Here is a 17848-nt window from a genome sequence, read left to right on the forward strand (position 1 = left end):
TCGGATGAGCCGCTCGCGACTCACGCCGCCGGCGGTACCAGAGTTTCCACCAGCCTGGGGCACCGACGGTCCAGGATATCGTTGACTCCAGCTCTATAAGTATTGGTAGTCGAAATTGGTGGCAGCGTCCTGAATTTCACTTTTCATGCTCGTTTGCGTCAACTTTTGTCCGCGGAATGGAGTTCGCTGCCAGGTTTTTTGAGACTCGTTTTAAACCAGATACAAGAGTTTTTCTTTCTTTCCATCTATATTTGTGGTGAACAGTTGCATTTAACACGCTACCCGGATTTATAATGGTCATCATTCATCAGGCTGATTCATTCAGGATTAATTTCAATAACGCATCCGCGATGGTTTCAGTCGTCGCTTTGTCGTCGTGCATAACTGTCGGAGCCATTCAGTTGCCAGGTCATATAGAGGAATTCTACCGTACTAGACCGGATTTTGATGGCATATTACAAGGTCAAGAACGGGCCCATGTCTGGGGGTGTAAGCGCTGTAGCACACAATGGCACACCGCCGCGATGCAGACAAGATCAGCGGCTTATTCTCTGATCTTATCTGGAGTGGTCTTGTGGTCTTCAAAACTGGGTTTCGGGATCCAATTCCCTTAGTCTTTGAGTTCGCGATTATCATGGGCAATCGATGGTGTCATAGTGGAGCATCACGACCAGAATAGATAGTGTACAGAATCATAAATTCAGGACGCCGGGGTCAGCAGCGGTGGAAGTGGGAATCAGCCAAGCACCAGGGCGGAAAGGAGCGTACGGTGGGTCAACGGCGCTGACGATACTCCGAAGGAGCGTGGTGTCTTTGAGTGGAGTCGAAGGAAGGGCGAAAGGCAAATTTCTCCGCGAAGTGGCAAGTGAAGACGATTGGCGCTAGTATTACATGGAAAGAGGAGATCAAGCGGTCTCAGCTGCGGCTCGTTTGTCGACTGAGGGATTGCATACTGTATCCATGATACGTGAGACACAGAATTGAGAATTGAGGTTTATTGTGTTCATGACGGAATGCGAGAGCTGCCTTCATGCATACTGATCAAAGTGTGCGCATAGATGACTTCGTAGTAGTTGCTGAAACGTCAACCTATGTATGCCGGTCAATTACCGACAAAGTACTTGAGATAAATGAGAACGTACTTGCAGTTTGAGAGGAGCAATGTGTGACTAGCCCAAGACGACTCATGTTCCAGTCCTTCCCCAACTCCTGAAGGCAATTCTGCGCTCAAGAATTACGCCGTGTGAAACACACGCAGCCTGCACCTGCGTCCAGCCTGGCGGAAGTGCTGGACCTGTGCGCACGACGATCCGACGTGCAGGGAACGTGTCGTCGGGCCTCCTTAACAACCCCCTCTTGAGAGCAGAGCCCACGTTCCAACCAACCATGGAAGGCAACGGTGCGTGCCACGGACACGCATCCAGTACTAACACCTCGAGGGTGTCGAGAAAAAGCAGGTCTTTTAATAGGGTTGGTGTCTCGATGTGGAGGACGCGTAAGTTTGGAAAGTTTGCAAGGAAATTTCGGGGAAAAGTGTGCAGACGGTCATGATCGCTAGCACCTGCGGGCAAATCCTGCGATAGAGGATATTGCCCGAGGCGTAGATGTCGTATCGCGGGGCTAGGGATAACCTGAAGAGGTATTGCGAGGTGCAGGTAAGTGGGCCAATTTGATGATATGGAGACGAATGTAACCGTCTGGATTTGATGTATGAATCGCAGAAAGGACAGCAACGATTCAATATCTATATGCCCAGGAGAGTTGTTGGGGAAGACAGCTGTGACCGATTCGCACCGAGGAGCCAAATCGATGATGCGCTTGTAGGTATTCTCTGGTTGAGCCTCTGCCGCCTCATCATTGAGATCTTCTGGACGGGACGCGGTATTGGCCAGCTTAAGGAGATCGACATTGATGATTATGTGAGACTGAGGAGCATTCTCTGCGTAGTCGTCGAAATGATACCTCCTGATGTTACTGTATCGCGTGCAATCTAGAGTAGTCTCCAGAATTACATGGCGCAGAATGACAGAGAAGATATCATCGCGACATTGCTTGCTCACGCAGGACAACGTTTCATAGAGTGTCCATCGGGCGGTAACATCCCTGCAAGATAACCATGCGTGCTCGAGTGTCGCGTAAACCAAGTCATATGGGAGGTATGGCTCAGACATGGTAGTGACTGGCACGGTGTGGTCGCTGAATAGTGCTCATGAGGAAGTTCGGTGCTCTTATAATATATGTAGATACCGTTAGACGCCGCACTTGCAGTATGTACAGTACGATCGATTCGATAAAAATATGCCAAGCTGAACCACTGAGATCTATATACTGTCTCGCAGGTATGCACGCGCGATACGACCCATATGTGATTGCAGATATAAATGTGGGTTTTGTGACAGAGACCAAAATGATGCAACTTTTAGTTCACGGGCCATCTGACAGGACATGGCTTCGAGAAAGACACCAGGAGAGAGTCAGTCTTTGCAGATGAGTGCGAACCGCAACGATGAAGGCACCCAGTGTGAACGATAGACATGATGATCAGATCGGGATCGCAGAAAAGAAACATGAAAGTCGAAAGCTATATTCCCTGGATGTCAATGATATGATGCCGGATATGAATGAATTTAGGCGTGCGCTGAGGAGGCGTGATATGTGTCAAAACGAAAGCCATTGGCCATAATAGTGCGCTCACTTAGCAAACATTACAGGTCTGCATCCTGGAGCTTCGACCCCACTATCGAATATCCACGAGGTGCTCTCCTCTCCCGCCTCTGCTCCGTCTTCGTCCTCACCGCAGACGCAGGGACGTTCTCCACTTGCACCAATTCCTTCACGGCGAGAATTTTGCCCGCAATGTCTGGGCAATGTTTATGATACACGGTATGCATTCTCCTGTGGAGACCAAGCGCGACAAGAGTGCCTTTGATGCGAGATGGGAGGCCGATAGCGGATCGGCGGAGAGTTATGCGGAAATGGGTATTTGGCTCGGGTTGTGCGGGCTCAGGATGAGCGGGAGGAGTGGCTGTTGCGAAAGAGCGAGCACATTGGCGCGCAATTTGACGGCTGCTGGCGCACGTTCTCAGTGCCGGTGCAAGAGTCGGTGCAAGCTTCATGGCGGAAACGACGTGAGGGGCAGGCCCAGAGATCGCAACTGTGGCGTAGTCGCGGGAGATGCCGAGCGGAGAGCAAATCTTCTTCCATCCTGAGGTCCTGTAAAGTTATTTGACTTCGGTCGTCCACGCAAATTCTCTCCTTGACCAGGTCCCATAACTTATACCCTCAAACGCTTGCAATAAGATGTGTGATCCACGTGAAGCAGCGCTTAGTTCAGTCCTGCCAGCGCCACCTCGCACGTAGAGGCCCATGTGACGCCACTTGACACGACCGGTCACCATAGACCGTCACGTCACGCTCGCGTTGAACACTGCTCGCGTCGCGTCCTTGGGCCTCGCGTCTCGCGCTGCCTACGTCTCCGACACTGACACCCAGGCGACACCTCGAATTGCCTGTCTCTCATTCCTTATCTCGTCTTCTTGTTCGGACATTTCACGAATCCGGAGTCACTTGAAAGGACTGGAAATGGCCCACAGGCGAAGCAACAAGTCTAGCAAGGTCCGTTGTATGACCTCCGACGATATTCGGCTCCTCTCACATTCAACAGGTACCTAACGTGAAACTGAGGCCTGCTGCCCCAGCATCACGCGGATCGAAGAGTCAGGATATTGATCAAGAAACGCATTTGCCAGGATGGGGAGTTGATTCGGACCAGGATACCAGTGCCATAGACCTATGTCCGCGTCCGTTCCGGAATGTTGTTCTCTGTGCTACGGGTGTCGATGACAAGGTGAGATATGGTACGTCCGAACCTCCACCCGTATTCCACGCAGGGGCGGGAGGAACATCTGCTACAATCGACGTCGCGGAAATCATCCGAATAAAATAGCCTTCGTGAACGTTACATCATCCGCTTTCGATGTTTAGGGTCCATATAACCTTGATCTCCCGCTCGTTATACATCCATGAACGCTGACAATTCTGTGCAGACAACCCTATTCAAGATGGCAATTGAGTTGGGGGCGACATCTTCGAACGACCTCACAGACAAGGTCACTCATCTCCTAGCGTTGGAACCCGGGAGCGCCAAATATAGGGTAAGATGTCAATCTCTTGGTGCAATTCTCCCTGCTTCATGAGATGTCATCAGTGCGCTCTGGAGAACAAGGTTCCCATCATGCATCCCTCATGGGTCATTGAGAGCCATAAGGTCTGGCTCAAAGGCGACGATGTGGACTTCAAGGAGGCAAGTATTCATTTAGCCAGTCTTCTTCCACACCGTCTGACTTGGCTTTTCGCAACAGAGTGAGATTCAACATCGCCTGCCGGCTTTTTCGGGCATCACAGTATGTGTATCGGGCATCGAAGACATCCATCGGCGAACGGAGATCAATCGGCTCGTCACTCAAAATGGCGGGAAATACGTCAAAAACATCGAGCGCCCCGTCAAAGTGACGCACCTGCTCTGCGCCAGTGGCAACGACGAGACGACAGAAAAGATGCGTTATGCGGAGAAGTTCAACCAACGGCGCGAAGCGAGCATCCACGTCGTATGGGAGGAGTGGTTCTGGGACTCGCTCGACTTTGGAGGTGCGTGAGCGAAGGCTGGTGCGCCTCCGTTCGTATGAGTCCCGACAGTTCGACAGGTAAATTCGATGAAGAGAGATACAAGGTGTCAAGTCCCCCACCTCCACGAAGGGTACAACATGAAGGTAAGCAGTCTTCAAACTCTCCAGCTCGTGCTGCATTCTGATCAGTCGAGCAGAGCTCAGGCTCGCGACCCCGCCCCCACCTCCGTCTTCCACAGTGCCAGAGGACTCCCTCTCATACATCTCGTCGACAAGAGCGGCTACCCATGATCTCCTCAGCGGAGCAACCAACGACGAAGAAGAAGTTGTGTCCGTGCGACGCGTACCAGCTGAGATGCTGGAGATGTGGGGTAGCATCCTGAAACCGCGCGGCTTCGAGGTGATGAGCGGCAAGCTCATCCGCAGCCCGTCCAAGTCTCAGTCGGTCGCTGCCCAGGGCGAGAATGGCAGCAAGGCCCACGCGCGGGAGGCGTCGCCGACAAGGAGCAAGGTGCGACGAAATGCGATGAGGAGATCCGTCGGTGCCGACGGCGGCCAGCCTGCCAGTGTTCTGTCGACATTAAAGCGGACCGAGTCCTTCGCTCCTGTAGCAAACGACAAGGCTGCTCCGCGCCAGCCCTTCGGACGTTCTGTTACTCCGAGGCGGTCGTCCTCGTATCTCACTCATTCGTCAGCTCTTCAGTCCCAGACAGAATCCATCGATTCTCGTCGATGGCTCAGTGCCGCCGAAAAGGGCAAGGGAAGAATGCATGACGAGACAATGTCGCCAGAGGCGAGCAGGTCGTCGGCCTTGTTCGCTGGTCTGAGGTTCCGAGCATTGGGAGAGGCTAGAGGGACGACGGTTAAAACGGCAGTGGAGGATTGTGGTGGTCGCGTCGTCTCGGATGACGATGATGGAGAAGTGGACTTCATCATCGTGCGGCTAGTCAGGTCCGTGCATACTGCCTGCTGAGTGCTGGCACGCTGACGCGGATGGATATGCAGCGGCACTTCCTTGTACCAAACGGAGATGGACGAAATGGAGCGCACGAAGTACCGGACTGAGTGCTGGCTAGAACGTTGCATCTTCGACGAGCGGATATGTCCGCCGGAGGAGCATGTCGCCTTCACACCGCTGAAAGTCAAGCTGCCTGTCCTTGGTGAGTCAGTGGAGTGTGAGATGAGGTTTAAAGGCGCTGAAGCAACTCTGTAGGGGCGGAGCACTTGAGCATCAGCTACTCTGGTCTAGATCAGTCAGAAGTATGCTGGATCGGCCGCCTCGCTCGTGCTATTGGTACGTTATCTGTCACGTCGCGTCTCAAACCGCTCCTGCTGACCCCTCGTGCCAGGTGCAAACGTGGCGCCCAGCCTTTCCCGTCAGTCAACACATTTGCTTTGTCCCTCAGGCACCGGAGCAAAGGCGGACAAGGCGCGCCAGTGGGGCATCCCTGTTGTCGATATGAATTGGTTGTGCGAACTCGCGACGGTAGGGGTGATAGCCCCCGCGACTGTAGAGGACAAGCCTGACAATAACAGAGAGACACCCACGGACGTAGATGTGAATGTGAGCCGTAGGGCGAAAGGCAAGCAGAGGGCCACAGATCCTATCATCAAAGACATCACCAACGGTAACTATTGACATCGCTCATCATCTACATACACGTTCCTCACTTCGTGCCAGAATTACCTTCGGGCACGGATCAGGAACGGAAGGCAATGCAAGAATCAAAACCTGGTTCAATCGACCACGAAAACGAAGTCGAGGCAGAGGATCGTGCTGTCTTCGGGCTGCCAAACGCACTGCTGAGTGAACCTCTCAAGCGACAATCCTCCGCCGTGACGGCGATTCCTCTCAGCCAAGCCACGACCTTCACCGACGAGACTGAGACAGAACCTGGCCTCCCGTCCGAGCGTATTCTCGTCGCGGATAGTCGACAGTCGTCGCTGGCACAGCTCACGACGAATATACAAGCAGACCGTGTTCCGTCGTCGGAGTCGCCGTCGCCCGTGAAACTGCTTCCTGGCTCTGGAAGTGCGCCACCATCGCCTAGTAAAATGTCCGTCGACACAGCAAAGGTTCTGCAGAAAAATGTAACCTCACTGCTTGGCAAGCGACTGTCAACAGAGGACGAAGGTTCTGACACAGGCAACCCGACCGGATGCAAGCGGTCACGACCACCTACCCGGACAGCTGTAAGCTTCAACGTCCTGGCGTTACTGCTTTCTCGCTAATGTTCTCAAAGTCCGGATCTAGATTGGAACTTCCTCTGCAAGTCGACCCAGAGGTCCTACCTGTACCCCTTCAGGCAGACAGGCCAAACCCTGCAATCAGCGCAGAGATCCGGCCTAGCGGGCGCCCAGAAGACAAAAGCGTCCGGGTCACTTATGAGGATCCGCGGCAGAACGCAGAGAAAAAGAAGCTCATGAAGCTACTTACCTCTCAGAAGCGGGAAATCTGGGAGGAAGGCGATGACGGCTGCGGCTCTGGGACAGGTACGAGCTCGAAAAGAAAGAAACAAAAGAAGAGTACCCGCGGTGTGGGCTTTTAAGTCTTGTTTATCGAAGTATTTTATCTCATTTCAGCGATGGATCTGTACAAGTGCGTAATGATGTATCCGCATATTAGCTGAACAGTCTAAAATGCAGACGTGGAAGTTGTTGCAATGCGCTTGAGGACACTCCATTCAGAATAGGTAACGGTTGCATGAGCAGCCGCTGCGGTGCATCAGGAACCTATGCTAGACACCGACATGTTTCCCATCGCTATTTCAACGACTTGCTTACCAGCACCTGCGGCGGTGCATCCTTCGTCTCATGGACACTTTTCAACACTTGCGCGAGTTCACATCTCGCATTTTCGATAATGTGGACGGACCTATCTTGGCCGCACGTTCTTGCAGACACACTGCAATAGCTTTACGAGAACCACAGACATAGCAGAGAACAAAACCGAATGCAATACCGAGACGAGATACCTGGAAAGAGAGAAACAAACAAATGTCAGATTCCAAAGGCAGACGATGCTCCGGCTCGAGCTACACCCCCCATTCTTACTCCCACTCCCAAAGATCTCACCACCACGACGTAGGACTGGTAGTCCTCACCGACTGAAAGCCGCGTAGTGCCCAGGCATCAGTCAGCAGGCGCTTCGATCGTGCGACCTGCAGCGTTTACTATCAACAACACCTACACAGCAACGATGATGACGACTTACTGTGTCGGTGTTGTCCAACCGCATCTTTGACGAGAGCGAACTCCCCATGGATCACCGTCAGAATACCTCATCCACAGGCAGTTTTATAAGGAGTTGACTCTGATACCCAAGGTCAAGGCCAGCTGGCTTCAGCGCTGCTCGGTGGGAGGGCTACTTGCTTAGTACCAGAAGAAGCTAGTCCGGCGCGTTGCCGGAGCAGGCTTCACATACTCCCTGCTGTGCTCAGCTTGGCTAGCTGGTTCATTCTCCAGCTCTTCCGTATTCGCCTTCGTGATGTTCTTCAGCGCCTTACGGCACCTGCAGATGGCTAACTCTTCCGACATTGACTTGTTCGTGCGACGAGCCTCCTGCAGTGAGGCAGCAGATCCGCTCATCATGTTCATCGATGCTCTGAGGTCCGTGTTCTCCTGAGCCATTACTTGCATCTGCGCTGTTACCGCCACACACACTTTTTGGGACTCGGCCAGCCCCTTCGTCGTCTTGTCGAGCTGCTTATTGGTCTGCACGATGGTGTACTCCAGCTCGTTGATGCGTTTGACGGAAGATTCCTTGCTTTCGATGAGATGGCGCACTGTCTGCTGGAGCATGCTCTTATCCTTCATGAGCTGGTCGTTCTCCTCCATGGCCTCCTCCCAACGAGCTTGAGATGCATCCTCGAACGCGTGTAGCCTGTCGACTGTGGCATTGTGTTCCTCCTTTGTCTGGCTGAGTTCCGTCTTCAGGCTACCGATCTCGCTGAGATAGTGCTGATCAGAGGTCTGCTCTTTGTGCAGCTCATCGTGCACTTGAATGCGTTCCTTGCGGAGGCCATCGTTCTCCTGCGTCATGACTGAGAGATGCTCCCCGAGCTCAAAGACTGCCTTGTCCTCCCCGACTCGCCGTTGATGTTCTTCCGCGAGTGCCTTGTCCGTCTCTGTGCGTTGCCGACGCTCTTCCTCCAGTTCAGCGCGAAGATCGTTCTCACGACGACGTCCATCCGCAACGATCCTAGCATTCTCCTCACGGACAGCCGCGATGTCACGGATGAGTTGCTCCTTGGCCGCACGCTCCTGGGTGATAGCGGACTCAGCGGTAGACAGAGCCTTTCTCTCATCTTCTAGGTCCTCCATGGCATACAGGTAGTTGCTTTTGTGGACCTCACATTCAGCCCTAAGTGCATCGACACTGTCGAGGGCGATCTGTAGCTTCTCCCGCTCGAGAAGCAGTTCAACTTCGGTGACCTTCAGCTGAGTGCTACACACATCGGCAGATTCCCGCAAATCACTGACGATCCGTTCGAATTCGGATATAGAAAGAATTGCTTTTGCAAGCGTCTTCTCGGTGGCCTCGCGCGAATCCCGAAGAGTCTTTACCTCAACGTGCATGTCCTCGGCTAGACTCTGGGACGCCTGGAGAGAGGCTGAGAGCAAAACCTTTCCCCTGAGTAGTTCATCCACTTGAAATAGAACCGCAGAGAGCTGCTCTTGTGCCACGCGATACTTGTCTGCATGGACCGCCTGATGTCCCAGCAATTGTTGGCGAGATCCTTCAAGTGCGAGTACGGACGTTTCCAGGCCCTTGCAGCGAGTGCGCTCCGTAGATAACACCCCACGAGTAAGCTGGAGCTCTTGATTCAGATGAGCGACTGCGTTCTCTAGCTGAAGGCAACGCGCGTTTTCGCTCTTGATAGTCAGCCGTGCCTCTTCGAGGCGCGTGTCAACCTCTGCCTTCTCGCCCTGAAGTTCCACGATGGCTGTCCCGAGGACAGCGTACTCATCTCTCCCATTTGCCAGTGCAGTGCGCATGTTGTCCAGTGTCAGGTTGAGAGCGACTCGGGAAGTAGAGAGCGCGCTGACCCGGTCCTCGAGGAAGGCAATGCGCTCTTCATGTCTGCGCTGGGTATATTGCGCGTTTATCGCATTCCAGGCGTACTTGCAGGCCGCGTTCAAACTCCTGCGAAAGAGAATATCCTGGATGTTGTCGGATAGACGTTTCTGGCAGGAGATGTGTAAAATAAAGCGCGTCGAATTGCACCGATGTCAGCGCAGATAACATACCATCTGATCCGGCACTCTGGTACAGAATCCATTGAGAGGAAGGAGGTCGCACAGTATGAGAGATACCGCCTGAGCGTTGTGGAGGCTGTTAGCGATCAAAGCGCGTGAGAATAAGTGTGAGATGCGAAGTAGTCCAGGCATGATGAGAGAAGGTATTGCACTAGGGAATATGTCTGTGGTGAGGGGAAAAAGAGATATAGCTAGAACGCGAGGAGGTTGACCTTGAAGACTAATGAGGCTGACCGATCGTGGTTGAATTCAGGTCACATCCAGGTCGCATCTCTCAATTGCGAATTCGACTACTAGAAATGCTTGTGTACATCACATATGACGGTTCTGAACAGAAAATGATTAGAGAATGGTATGAGTTGCCGGAGAGAATGCAATAATCCACAGCTTCAAGTTCAAATGCTCTATAATTGCCTTTTCGCGCTCAGAGTGTATGTGGGCTTTACTTTCCCAGGTATCGAATTGCATCTTGCCACCGTTCACACGAGGCGCGTGGTTTACTGTCTTCAAGAAAAGTGGTCCCAGAGCAACTCTACGGGAGACCGTAGCTTGTAGAAATCGAGGTTCCGAGAAGTTATTTTCTGATGCTCAGCAGACCATGGTCCGACAAGGATATAGGGTATGCCGGGGACGGATGCATATCGATCATACTTTCCATATTAGTTGACCGAAATTCCGCCTTCTAAGTAGTGGTTGTGAATGCTGATGGTGATGATCATTGATCACCAGAAGTTCGAGGGAATAGTAGTACGAAATAACAAGTCGAGAAACTTCCAGGGCAGAGCTCAGCTTTGCCGTGCCACGGTGCCACAAAGCATCCTTCTTGTTCCTTGTGACCTCTAGATAGCTGAAAATGTTAGATATCAGCTGAATGTTGGTGATAAAGAACACAAGCAAGCAATGGGTCGTCATAAGCGGTCTAAAATGGTTAAGGCAGGCAGTCACGCCGCATTCCGACCAAATTTAGTGTGGACCCACAACGCCAAACAACCACCGTACATATCTTGGCCTGCGATCTCATTTGCTGTAAATTTTTGGCCTGGTTACAACGCCCGTCTGGTACGTCCATTAAAACATTGTAGCCTTTGCGTGTGATGGTAACATGGTATACCGTCGTCGTGCATCAGAATGTCTTTGTGTTGTTCTGAGCGACTTGAAGACTTGCCATTTCGGTATCTCTGAGACCGAATCGCTTTCGAGTGATATTTTTTTCCGGTCGGGGCAGGATGTTTCCTCCATCAATCCTCGCTTATCTATGAACCTTCGCTTAAACGTATCGCCTTGCAAATGATACAGCAGGCCCGCTTGTCGTCGACGATTGTTAGTATGTTGCAAAGTACGATATGGCACTGCGACGTATATCCAACAGCGCGGTGAGATGCAGCATGCTATTGTACGCTAGTCTCGGATAATACGCACACGTGTAACGCTTTGAGATTCTAGGCACGATCCATGATGGAGATGGATTGCAAGCGAGGAACTACGACCATTGTGTTTCTGGAAGTGCCTGCATGCGAAACCGCACGCCTTCTCGCCGGCTAGCAGGAACCACGCAACTATCTGAACAATTTGATGTCTTGCTTTCTTTCTTATCAGATGGTTTAGCTTTCTGCTATACGTCAACGCGAGCCCCCTTGCATCTACACGCTCCTTCTTCCCTCGCCGCATCCTGTCAGTGAGCCTGTAACACGCATTATGGTAGGTGTGAGCTCAAAGCACATATTCCTCACAGTGTTGACAGGAGCTTGTAGTCTACAGTTGATATAGAAGCTCAGCATGCGCCTGCTGGAATGGACGGCTATGACCCTGGTGTCAAGTGGACAGGTATGCGAGTGTTCCAAATTCTGGAACCGCTCTGACTTCTGAATTCTCAAACGTACTGCAGATGACGGCGAGAAACAGCATATCAATGGCGGTGGCAAGCTGAAGCGAAATCGGTCTCGCGTCATGGAGAAGCCGAACGTCGCGTCTGTACGCAAGGATACCGTGCAATCGGAAGATGCACGAGAGAACCAAGTTCGGGGGTCATCTCTCGACACATCTACTTCATGGGCACGGTGCGCTGAAGAGCTCTGGAAGCACGAGAAAGACATCATACAAGATCTGAAGGAAGGGATAGATACTCTTCTTCTCTTCGTGCGTCTTCCACTTCAGCGCATTCATGCTTTGATTAAGCTATCGAATTTGGGATTAGGCGGGTCTGTTTTCAGCAGTTGTCACCGCGTTCAATGTCGAGTTCTACAAGACGCTACAGCCCCAGCCGACAGATTCCACCGCTCAGATCCTTATGCACATATCAGCACAGCTGAGCAGCTTTGCTGTCAATTCGGGCTCCATCAATTCTACGGTACCCGGATACCCGGCGAGATACCTGGAATCCGTTTCCCATCTCGACATCGCCACGAATACACTCTGGTTCTCGGCGCTAGTCATAAGCCTTGCGGCCGCATCCATTGGGATCACGATAAAACAGTGGCTTAACAACCATGTAGCCGGTGTGCCATCGAATCCACGCCAGAGCGCGACTGCTTGGTATCTTCGCCACACTGGCTTTGATCAATGGCACGTCGAGGACATAGTGAACTTGATGCCCATTCTGCTGCAGCTTTCCTTGATGCTCTTTCTCGTCGGTCTGGTACTGCAATTCTGGAAGACCAGCGCCGTGGTGGCTGGAATGGTTCTTGGGCAAATGGTCTTACTGATGGCTTTCGCTTTCGGAACGGCCATCACTCCATCCCTTAACCCTCACTCTCCCTACAAATCCCCGATGTCCCGTGCCCTTTATAGGCTATTCCGTGTCTGGAGGTGGAATTATGGCACGAGCGCGCGAAAGTTGAAACGAGCGTGTGCTAAGTGGCGCGCTCATTGGTTTTCCACCGTGCCATCACTTGTTAGACAGTACACAGCCGACTTCAGTGCAATTGAGAATCTCCCTTCGTGGGAGGACAGAGAAGACTTCGAGTTGACTTGCTTGACCCCAAATATAGAACCCGTTGTGGTCCTGGACGCCGCATTCAAAACGTTGAAGGGTGACTTTCTAGATAGGGTGCTCCAGCCGTTTCTGCGGCTTGCTCCACTGGAGATTGCACTTCCTATCTTTGAGCATTACTGTAGCAAAGAGGTGGGCAGCTCAAAATCATAAATTCCGAATGCGAACACATTAACAGTTCAGGGCTGTAGGATGTGAGCTCTACATTGACGATAGGATACATGGCTGTCGACATTCTGTCGAACATTCATTCCAAGGAGGCCTCGATGTTCGATCGTAATCGTCCTGCTTCGCGTTCCGGCAAGTTCTTTCCGACACCGTTATCGTCGGACCGTGTACGCATCATCAAATTCCTACAAATTCAGCTCAGCAACATGCCGTCTGGGGAACGCTCGCTTTACGATCGTCTCTCTGACTATTACAAAACTTTACCTGTTTCGTCTGAACATCGGTTACAGTTGCTACAGCTTCTCACTGATAATGTCAAAGCCTTTCGATACGGGGAGGACCGTAAGTGATTCTTGTTTTGATAATCGACTGGAACACTTATTGAGTGGAACAGTTGCTGACGAATGTGCCACCCTGGGGAGTACAGCTGTCCGAATGCTGGCCGACGTTGTCAAGCCGCAGTCATCTACTAGTAGTCCCGACTCCGAAACAGTGCTATTGGACATTCTTGATTGTCTCAAACGATTGCTTCGCCTCATCTCTGCCAATGATGCGTCCGTTTATCTCGCCTTGATCGAGCTTCTCGGTTCCATAGATCTGCCCGTTAACGAGGTGACACCAAGCAGTATTCAACGTCTACTAGAATGTGTTCGCACATCTTGCCCTTTATTCAAAGCCGGGTGTGAAGGTAAATACCGATCAACCTCCGGTAAAGACATCAGTTAAATGGATAGCACAGGGATCCCGGATCTGTTGTCATTATACGCGAAACTGAGCACACGCGATCGGGACGATGAAATCATCCTCCTGATCAACGTAGCCCGTTGTATTCTGCTGCAATTATGGTTTTCTTCGTATTCTGAACTGCACCGCGTCCGAGATGCAGTTATGAGCACAATAACCCTGAAATCCACCCACACGTGTAGGTCTTGTTTGAATGATACCATATACTCTTGCACTAATCCTCGCTTATCAGCAGCTACCAAGCACCATGTGTCGCGCACTCCGAAGCTAAACGCGGAACCCACTGGCAACGATGGTGAATCCTTTCAATTCCTGCCTTAGGTTGAACGTTCGTAGGCTCATCCAATTTGATGTATAGCAGGCGCTGAATCGGGGATTACTCTCGATGCAATCGTACATGGAATCCAGACACTGTAAGCATTTTGTTGAACATCTCCTAAGCATGTCATCGACTGGCCGTGCATGATAGAATCTCACTTCCGGAATCTATTGCCCGCACGCTCAATGACGAAAAAGATCCAGGTATGCTCCACCTTGATTTACCTTTCTGGAGGAGTTGACGAGCATATTGCTATACATAGAGGTATGGGCATTGGAATGCTCTGAGAAGGCTTTGAAATGCGAGGCACAACACGATGGTTTAGTCAAGTTAGCAACCCCTGCAAATGCTGATGCGGAAGGAACGTCGCTATCATAGGGTATCCGACGCCTATATTGACGGCATGCCCGTGTTCTCGGGGTCACTAATGTCAGACTATTGCTCCTAGTATGGCAGGTGTTTTCGCGAAAAAGGTATCGATGTATGAGTTCATGCAAGCCAATGTAGTACGTATCTATGCTCTGTGCAGAGGCTTGAAAGGTGGGCATACATTAGGTAGTGTTCTGAGGTGTATGACAGTGACAGTTAGCGAAGTCTCACTGTATCATCGCATGTAATAAGATGATTAGATGCACCGTCGCATTCGAGAGACTACCTCATCCATCGACAGACGTTCTCCGGGTCTTTTGCGCCAGCAGCTGATTAGAATCTCCCATATATCATCTGTTAATTCTGTAGTATCCTTCGGTCTTGTGGGGTATTGACCACGGTAATGGGCATCAGCGACGAGCATGTTGTTTGAGAGTTCCTCATATGGAGGGCACGACGTATAACACTCGAGCATTGCCATCCCGAACGACCAAACGTCACAAGCAGCGGTCGCCGCAGGCAGACTAGCATCGCACACCAATTCAGGCGCTAACCAGCGTGTCAATTCTGCTTCATCCAGAATGCGAGCAGCCCGCTTCTTGGTGATTTCTGCGACGACTTGGATCATGCTGTAGTCGGCGATGCGTGCATTGCCCTTGTAAGTGTACATATGAGCTAAAGAATCTTCGAAACATCTCGTCAACGGACCTTCTCATTGATGAGGAAATTTGTCTATGATGGTGTGAGAACCGTTAACAGGCAAAGAGCACAAACAAGGACGGCTCACGCATTTCACTGGATTCAGATGAGCCTCATCAGTCGCTTCTATCGAACATAATATTAGAATTTACCGTTGCCATGAACAACGTTTTCCTGATGAAGGTATCGTAGGCCTTGTGCAGCGCCTAAGAGCTAAAATTCGGATTTCATCCAAAACAGCGTCTAGAGGTGCTGTGGAATTGGAAAGCTGCTTACAAGTCGTGTTCTAGCATAAGCAGGATTGTTCTTCATAAATCTAAAAGCGTATGAGCACTCCAGAATAGGGATTTCGAAAAATGGCACGAACTCTAGGATGTTTCCGTATTCGCACCAAGGAGTCGCCTGACAACATGATTAGCACTTAATTCGCTCCCACAACATATCAACTTACAGTGTGTATTATGGGACCTAAATCCGTCACTATCCCAAAGAAAGGGAGAACATTGGGATTTTTCAGCTTCGCCCACTTTCTGGCTTCTTCTTCAAATCGCTGTAACATAACTGAGTATTTCCACTAACGCCAGGTGTCAAGTGGACTCACGGCAACGGCTGGTTGGGATACGACGATGTCTTGCACTCGTAAGACGATCTGGACACAGTAGGATAAGCACAAAAAGTGAGTAGATAGAATGGCCTAAAGCGAACCTGAATCTTTCCAAGCCAGACGCCACTCCACAGCTCGCTGTAGTTACCCCACACCAGAGGCCTATCGCCGAGTTTCTTCACTTGGCCGTTCAGGATCTTGATAGTTGGAGGCATGCCAGTAAGACGTTGAAAATCCACTAGCCTTTCCCGACATCCGTCGTGCTCTTCCTTCGATAAGCTCTCGTTCACGGTTTTCGTGGAATCCGCAGACTGAATGGGCAGTCGTAGGAGCTATTGATCGCACTTATGAGATAGTGCAACGACTTAGCAAACCTCGATGTTCTCGTACCAACTGACTCAGCTCCATCATCCGCTCTGCCGCCGGATGACCTCGTTTATGCAGCTCTGCAGCCTGTTGCATGAGTTGCCGGGATCGAAGGAATTGCTTGGTGAACTTGAATAGTTCAGCTCGGTGTTCCGCTATATACTGCCACCATTCCTCTGCATCTTGTCGTGCGATGCGAACCAATGGATTTCGCAGATTGTTAAGGGAGATTGCAACTGCTACCTTCGTAGGCCGTTAGTCAACCGCAATCCTATGAAAGTATGCTGCTATCACGTACTTCCCATTTGTCCAAAGCGGCACCAACCTCCTCATTACATTGCTCCAAGCCGTATCCAACTTGTCCGCTTCGCCCTGCAAGAAAAATTTACAAGACAACGTTAGCAAGTGCTTTACAACTGTAGGTTACACTTACAGAGCGCCTGTAAGAGACCATATTGGGACAATTCTCGAGCACGAGGATAGACTGAAGTGAGAACCCTAATGATTGTTACATTAGATTGCACTTTGCTCAACGGTACCGGAGGCCTACTTGAGAATCTCGTCTAGCATTTCAGCAAACTCCGCAGGAGTTACCAATCCAACATTGTCCTTGAGCATGGAGAAAAGAGTGCTGACGTCCATGCTTAGTTGCTGAGCCTGCCTCTGCAGTACAGATCGCCTCAGAATGGTAGAAACATATCGGTTGATAACAAAAACTGACTCTGTGTACAATGATATTAGTGCACGCCTCCCGTATCCCCGTCACCAGCGTTGCTCCTTCAGATCCACGGCTAGAAAGACATTGCTCATTCGCAGTGCGGTCTGCATCCCTCGACGGAGTGGGTGGTTGGCTCATGGTTGGGTATATGAGGCGTGGCTGTGGGCCGGAAGACACATGGAGCCCGTGACGAGAATAGAAAGCAGCAACTGGTTGGCAATGATCGCCGCTGGTATGGAATGAGCGGACCCACAAATGTACACAACAGCTATCACACCAGTGGCAGGCAATTGGAGTACCGACTTGGCGGCGACTGCATTAGCCTTGCATTGGTCCTACGGCGCCGAGTCTTCTGGCTCGACACTGCCAATACCACAGAGAGGTCCGGACGAGCATTCGGCTTACAACGCGGAGGATCGCCCCAAGCAACGAGTGGGATTGAGGCATAGCCGTGATATTCTGCGCCTGTGGCCGGCCAACTCCGGAGCGGAGTCTGGGGTCCGCTCCGGATAGGTCGGGTGTCGCCACATGGTTTGGCAACCAGCCTCACAGCCTGACTTTATTGTTGCAAAAGAACGTTTGTAAGATGGTAAACAAGACGAGTCGACTCGGGGACCGTCATCAAATTTCACAGGCATGTGAGAATACTCTAGGTGCTGATCTTGTGTGGCGGGTCAGGCTGTGAAGGATCTCAAGAACTCCTTGAGTTCACTCTCGCCTAACCCATCAGGGTTCTTTGGCTTAAGTGGAGGAGTAAAGACCAACTCGAAACTGAGGTGGAGGCCTCAGCTCGAGCCAGTATATATAGATGTGGGCCTAGACCCCTGGTACTGGGTGTAGGACCCTGCATACCCTAGATTCGTACTAATACATCATTATGGTGTGCTATGGCGTGCTCAGGCCTAGTGGAGTCCGTCTAAGTCTAGGAGTGTCTATGAAGTCCAGGCCTGTGATGTCACTATGATGTAGGGTCACGTGACTGGTATAT

General features: G+C 51.3%; 6 protein-coding genes across 6 annotated transcripts; 2 read left to right on the forward strand and 4 right to left on the reverse strand.

Moving 5' to 3' along the window:
• Window positions 1-883: 883 nt before the first annotated feature.
• LAESUDRAFT_199775 (uncharacterized protein) lies at window positions 884-2338 on the reverse strand. Its single transcript, XM_040901555.1, has 2 exons — window positions 1143-2338; window positions 884-1089 (listed from the first exon to the last, which is right to left on the reverse strand). Exon 1 carries the CDS (start codon window positions 2169-2171, stop codon window positions 1185-1187), a length of 987 nt encoding a protein of 328 aa, XP_040763884.1. The 5' UTR covers window positions 2172-2338; the 3' UTR covers window positions 884-1089; window positions 1143-1184.
• Window positions 2339-2705: 367 nt separating this feature from the next.
• LAESUDRAFT_737153 (uncharacterized protein) lies at window positions 2706-3398 on the reverse strand (the record flags this gene model as incomplete). Its single annotated transcript, XM_040910763.1, has 2 exons — window positions 2706-3066; window positions 3379-3398. The coding sequence occupies 2 exons, from the start codon at window positions 3396-3398 to the stop codon at window positions 2706-2708; spliced, it is 381 nt and encodes a 126-aa protein (XP_040763885.1).
• Window positions 3399-3451: 53 nt separating this feature from the next.
• On the forward strand, window positions 3452-7277 carry LAESUDRAFT_701065 (uncharacterized protein). The gene is made up of 12 exons (XM_040906436.1): window positions 3452-3615; window positions 3665-3847; window positions 4047-4154; window positions 4208-4303; window positions 4362-4647; window positions 4704-4769; window positions 4823-5576; window positions 5631-5785; window positions 5839-5919; window positions 5975-6253; window positions 6307-6818; window positions 6869-7277. Exons 1-12 carry the CDS (start codon window positions 3583-3585, stop codon window positions 7172-7174), a joined length of 2859 nt encoding a protein of 952 aa, XP_040763886.1. The 5' UTR covers window positions 3452-3582; the 3' UTR covers window positions 7175-7277.
• A 720-nt stretch (window positions 7278-7997) lies between these two features.
• On the reverse strand, window positions 7998-10016 carry LAESUDRAFT_714508 (uncharacterized protein; the record flags this gene model as incomplete). The annotated part of the gene is made up of 2 exons (XM_040907071.1): window positions 7998-9812; window positions 9876-10016. The coding sequence occupies 2 exons, from the start codon at window positions 10014-10016 to the stop codon at window positions 7998-8000; spliced, it is 1956 nt and encodes a 651-aa protein (XP_040763887.1).
• A 1802-nt stretch (window positions 10017-11818) lies between these two features.
• Window positions 11819-13026, forward strand: LAESUDRAFT_701068 (uncharacterized protein; the record flags this gene model as incomplete). Its single annotated transcript, XM_040906437.1, has 2 exons — window positions 11819-12020; window positions 12079-13026. Exons 1-2 carry the CDS (start codon window positions 11832-11834, stop codon window positions 13024-13026), a joined length of 1137 nt encoding a protein of 378 aa, XP_040763888.1. The 5' UTR covers window positions 11819-11831.
• A 1365-nt stretch (window positions 13027-14391) lies between these two features.
• Window positions 14392-17090, reverse strand: LAESUDRAFT_726364 (kinase-like protein). The gene is made up of 14 exons (XM_040909018.1): window positions 16864-17090; window positions 16693-16805; window positions 16576-16640; window positions 16441-16514; window positions 16167-16385; window positions 15878-16108; window positions 15774-15821; window positions 15624-15722; window positions 15540-15574; window positions 15449-15488; window positions 15325-15385; window positions 15261-15268; window positions 15182-15205; window positions 14392-15128 (listed from the first exon to the last, which is right to left on the reverse strand). Exons 1-14 carry the CDS (start codon window positions 16996-16998, stop codon window positions 14730-14732), a joined length of 1551 nt encoding a protein of 516 aa, XP_040763889.1. The 5' UTR covers window positions 16999-17090; the 3' UTR covers window positions 14392-14729.
• Window positions 17091-17848: the final 758 nt, after the last annotated feature.

Source organism: Laetiporus sulphureus (genome assembly GCF_001632365.1).
Source record: "Laetiporus sulphureus 93-53 unplaced genomic scaffold LAESUscaffold_22, whole genome shotgun sequence".
NCBI lineage: Eukaryota > Fungi > Basidiomycota > Agaricomycetes > Polyporales > Laetiporaceae > Laetiporus > Laetiporus sulphureus.

Coding starts and splice junctions, on each gene's coding strand:
- LAESUDRAFT_701065 (XM_040906436.1), top strand. CDS start 3,583: ATGGCCCACAGGCGAAGCAACAAGTCTAGCAAG. Junction 3,616..3,664: donor GAAGCAACAAGTCTAGCAAG/GTCCGTTGTATG, acceptor CACATTCAACAG/GTACCTAACGTGAAACTGAG. Junction 5,577..5,630: donor ATCATCGTGCGGCTAGTCAG/GTCCGTGCATAC, acceptor ATGGATATGCAG/CGGCACTTCCTTGTACCAAA.
- LAESUDRAFT_726364 (XM_040909018.1), bottom strand. CDS start 16,998: ATGAGCCAACCACCCACTCCGTCGAGGGATGCAGACCGCACTGCGAAT. Junction 16,806..16,863: donor CTAATATCATTGTACACAGA/GTCAGTTTTTGT, acceptor TCTGTACTGCAG/AGGCAGGCTCAGCAACTAAG. Junction 15,822..15,877: donor TCTGGCTTGGAAAGATTCAG/GTTCGCTTTAGG, acceptor TACTGTGTCCAG/ATCGTCTTACGAGTGCAAGA.
- LAESUDRAFT_199775 (XM_040901555.1), bottom strand. CDS start 2,171: ATGTCTGAGCCATACCTCCCATATGACTTGGTTTACGCGACACTCGAG.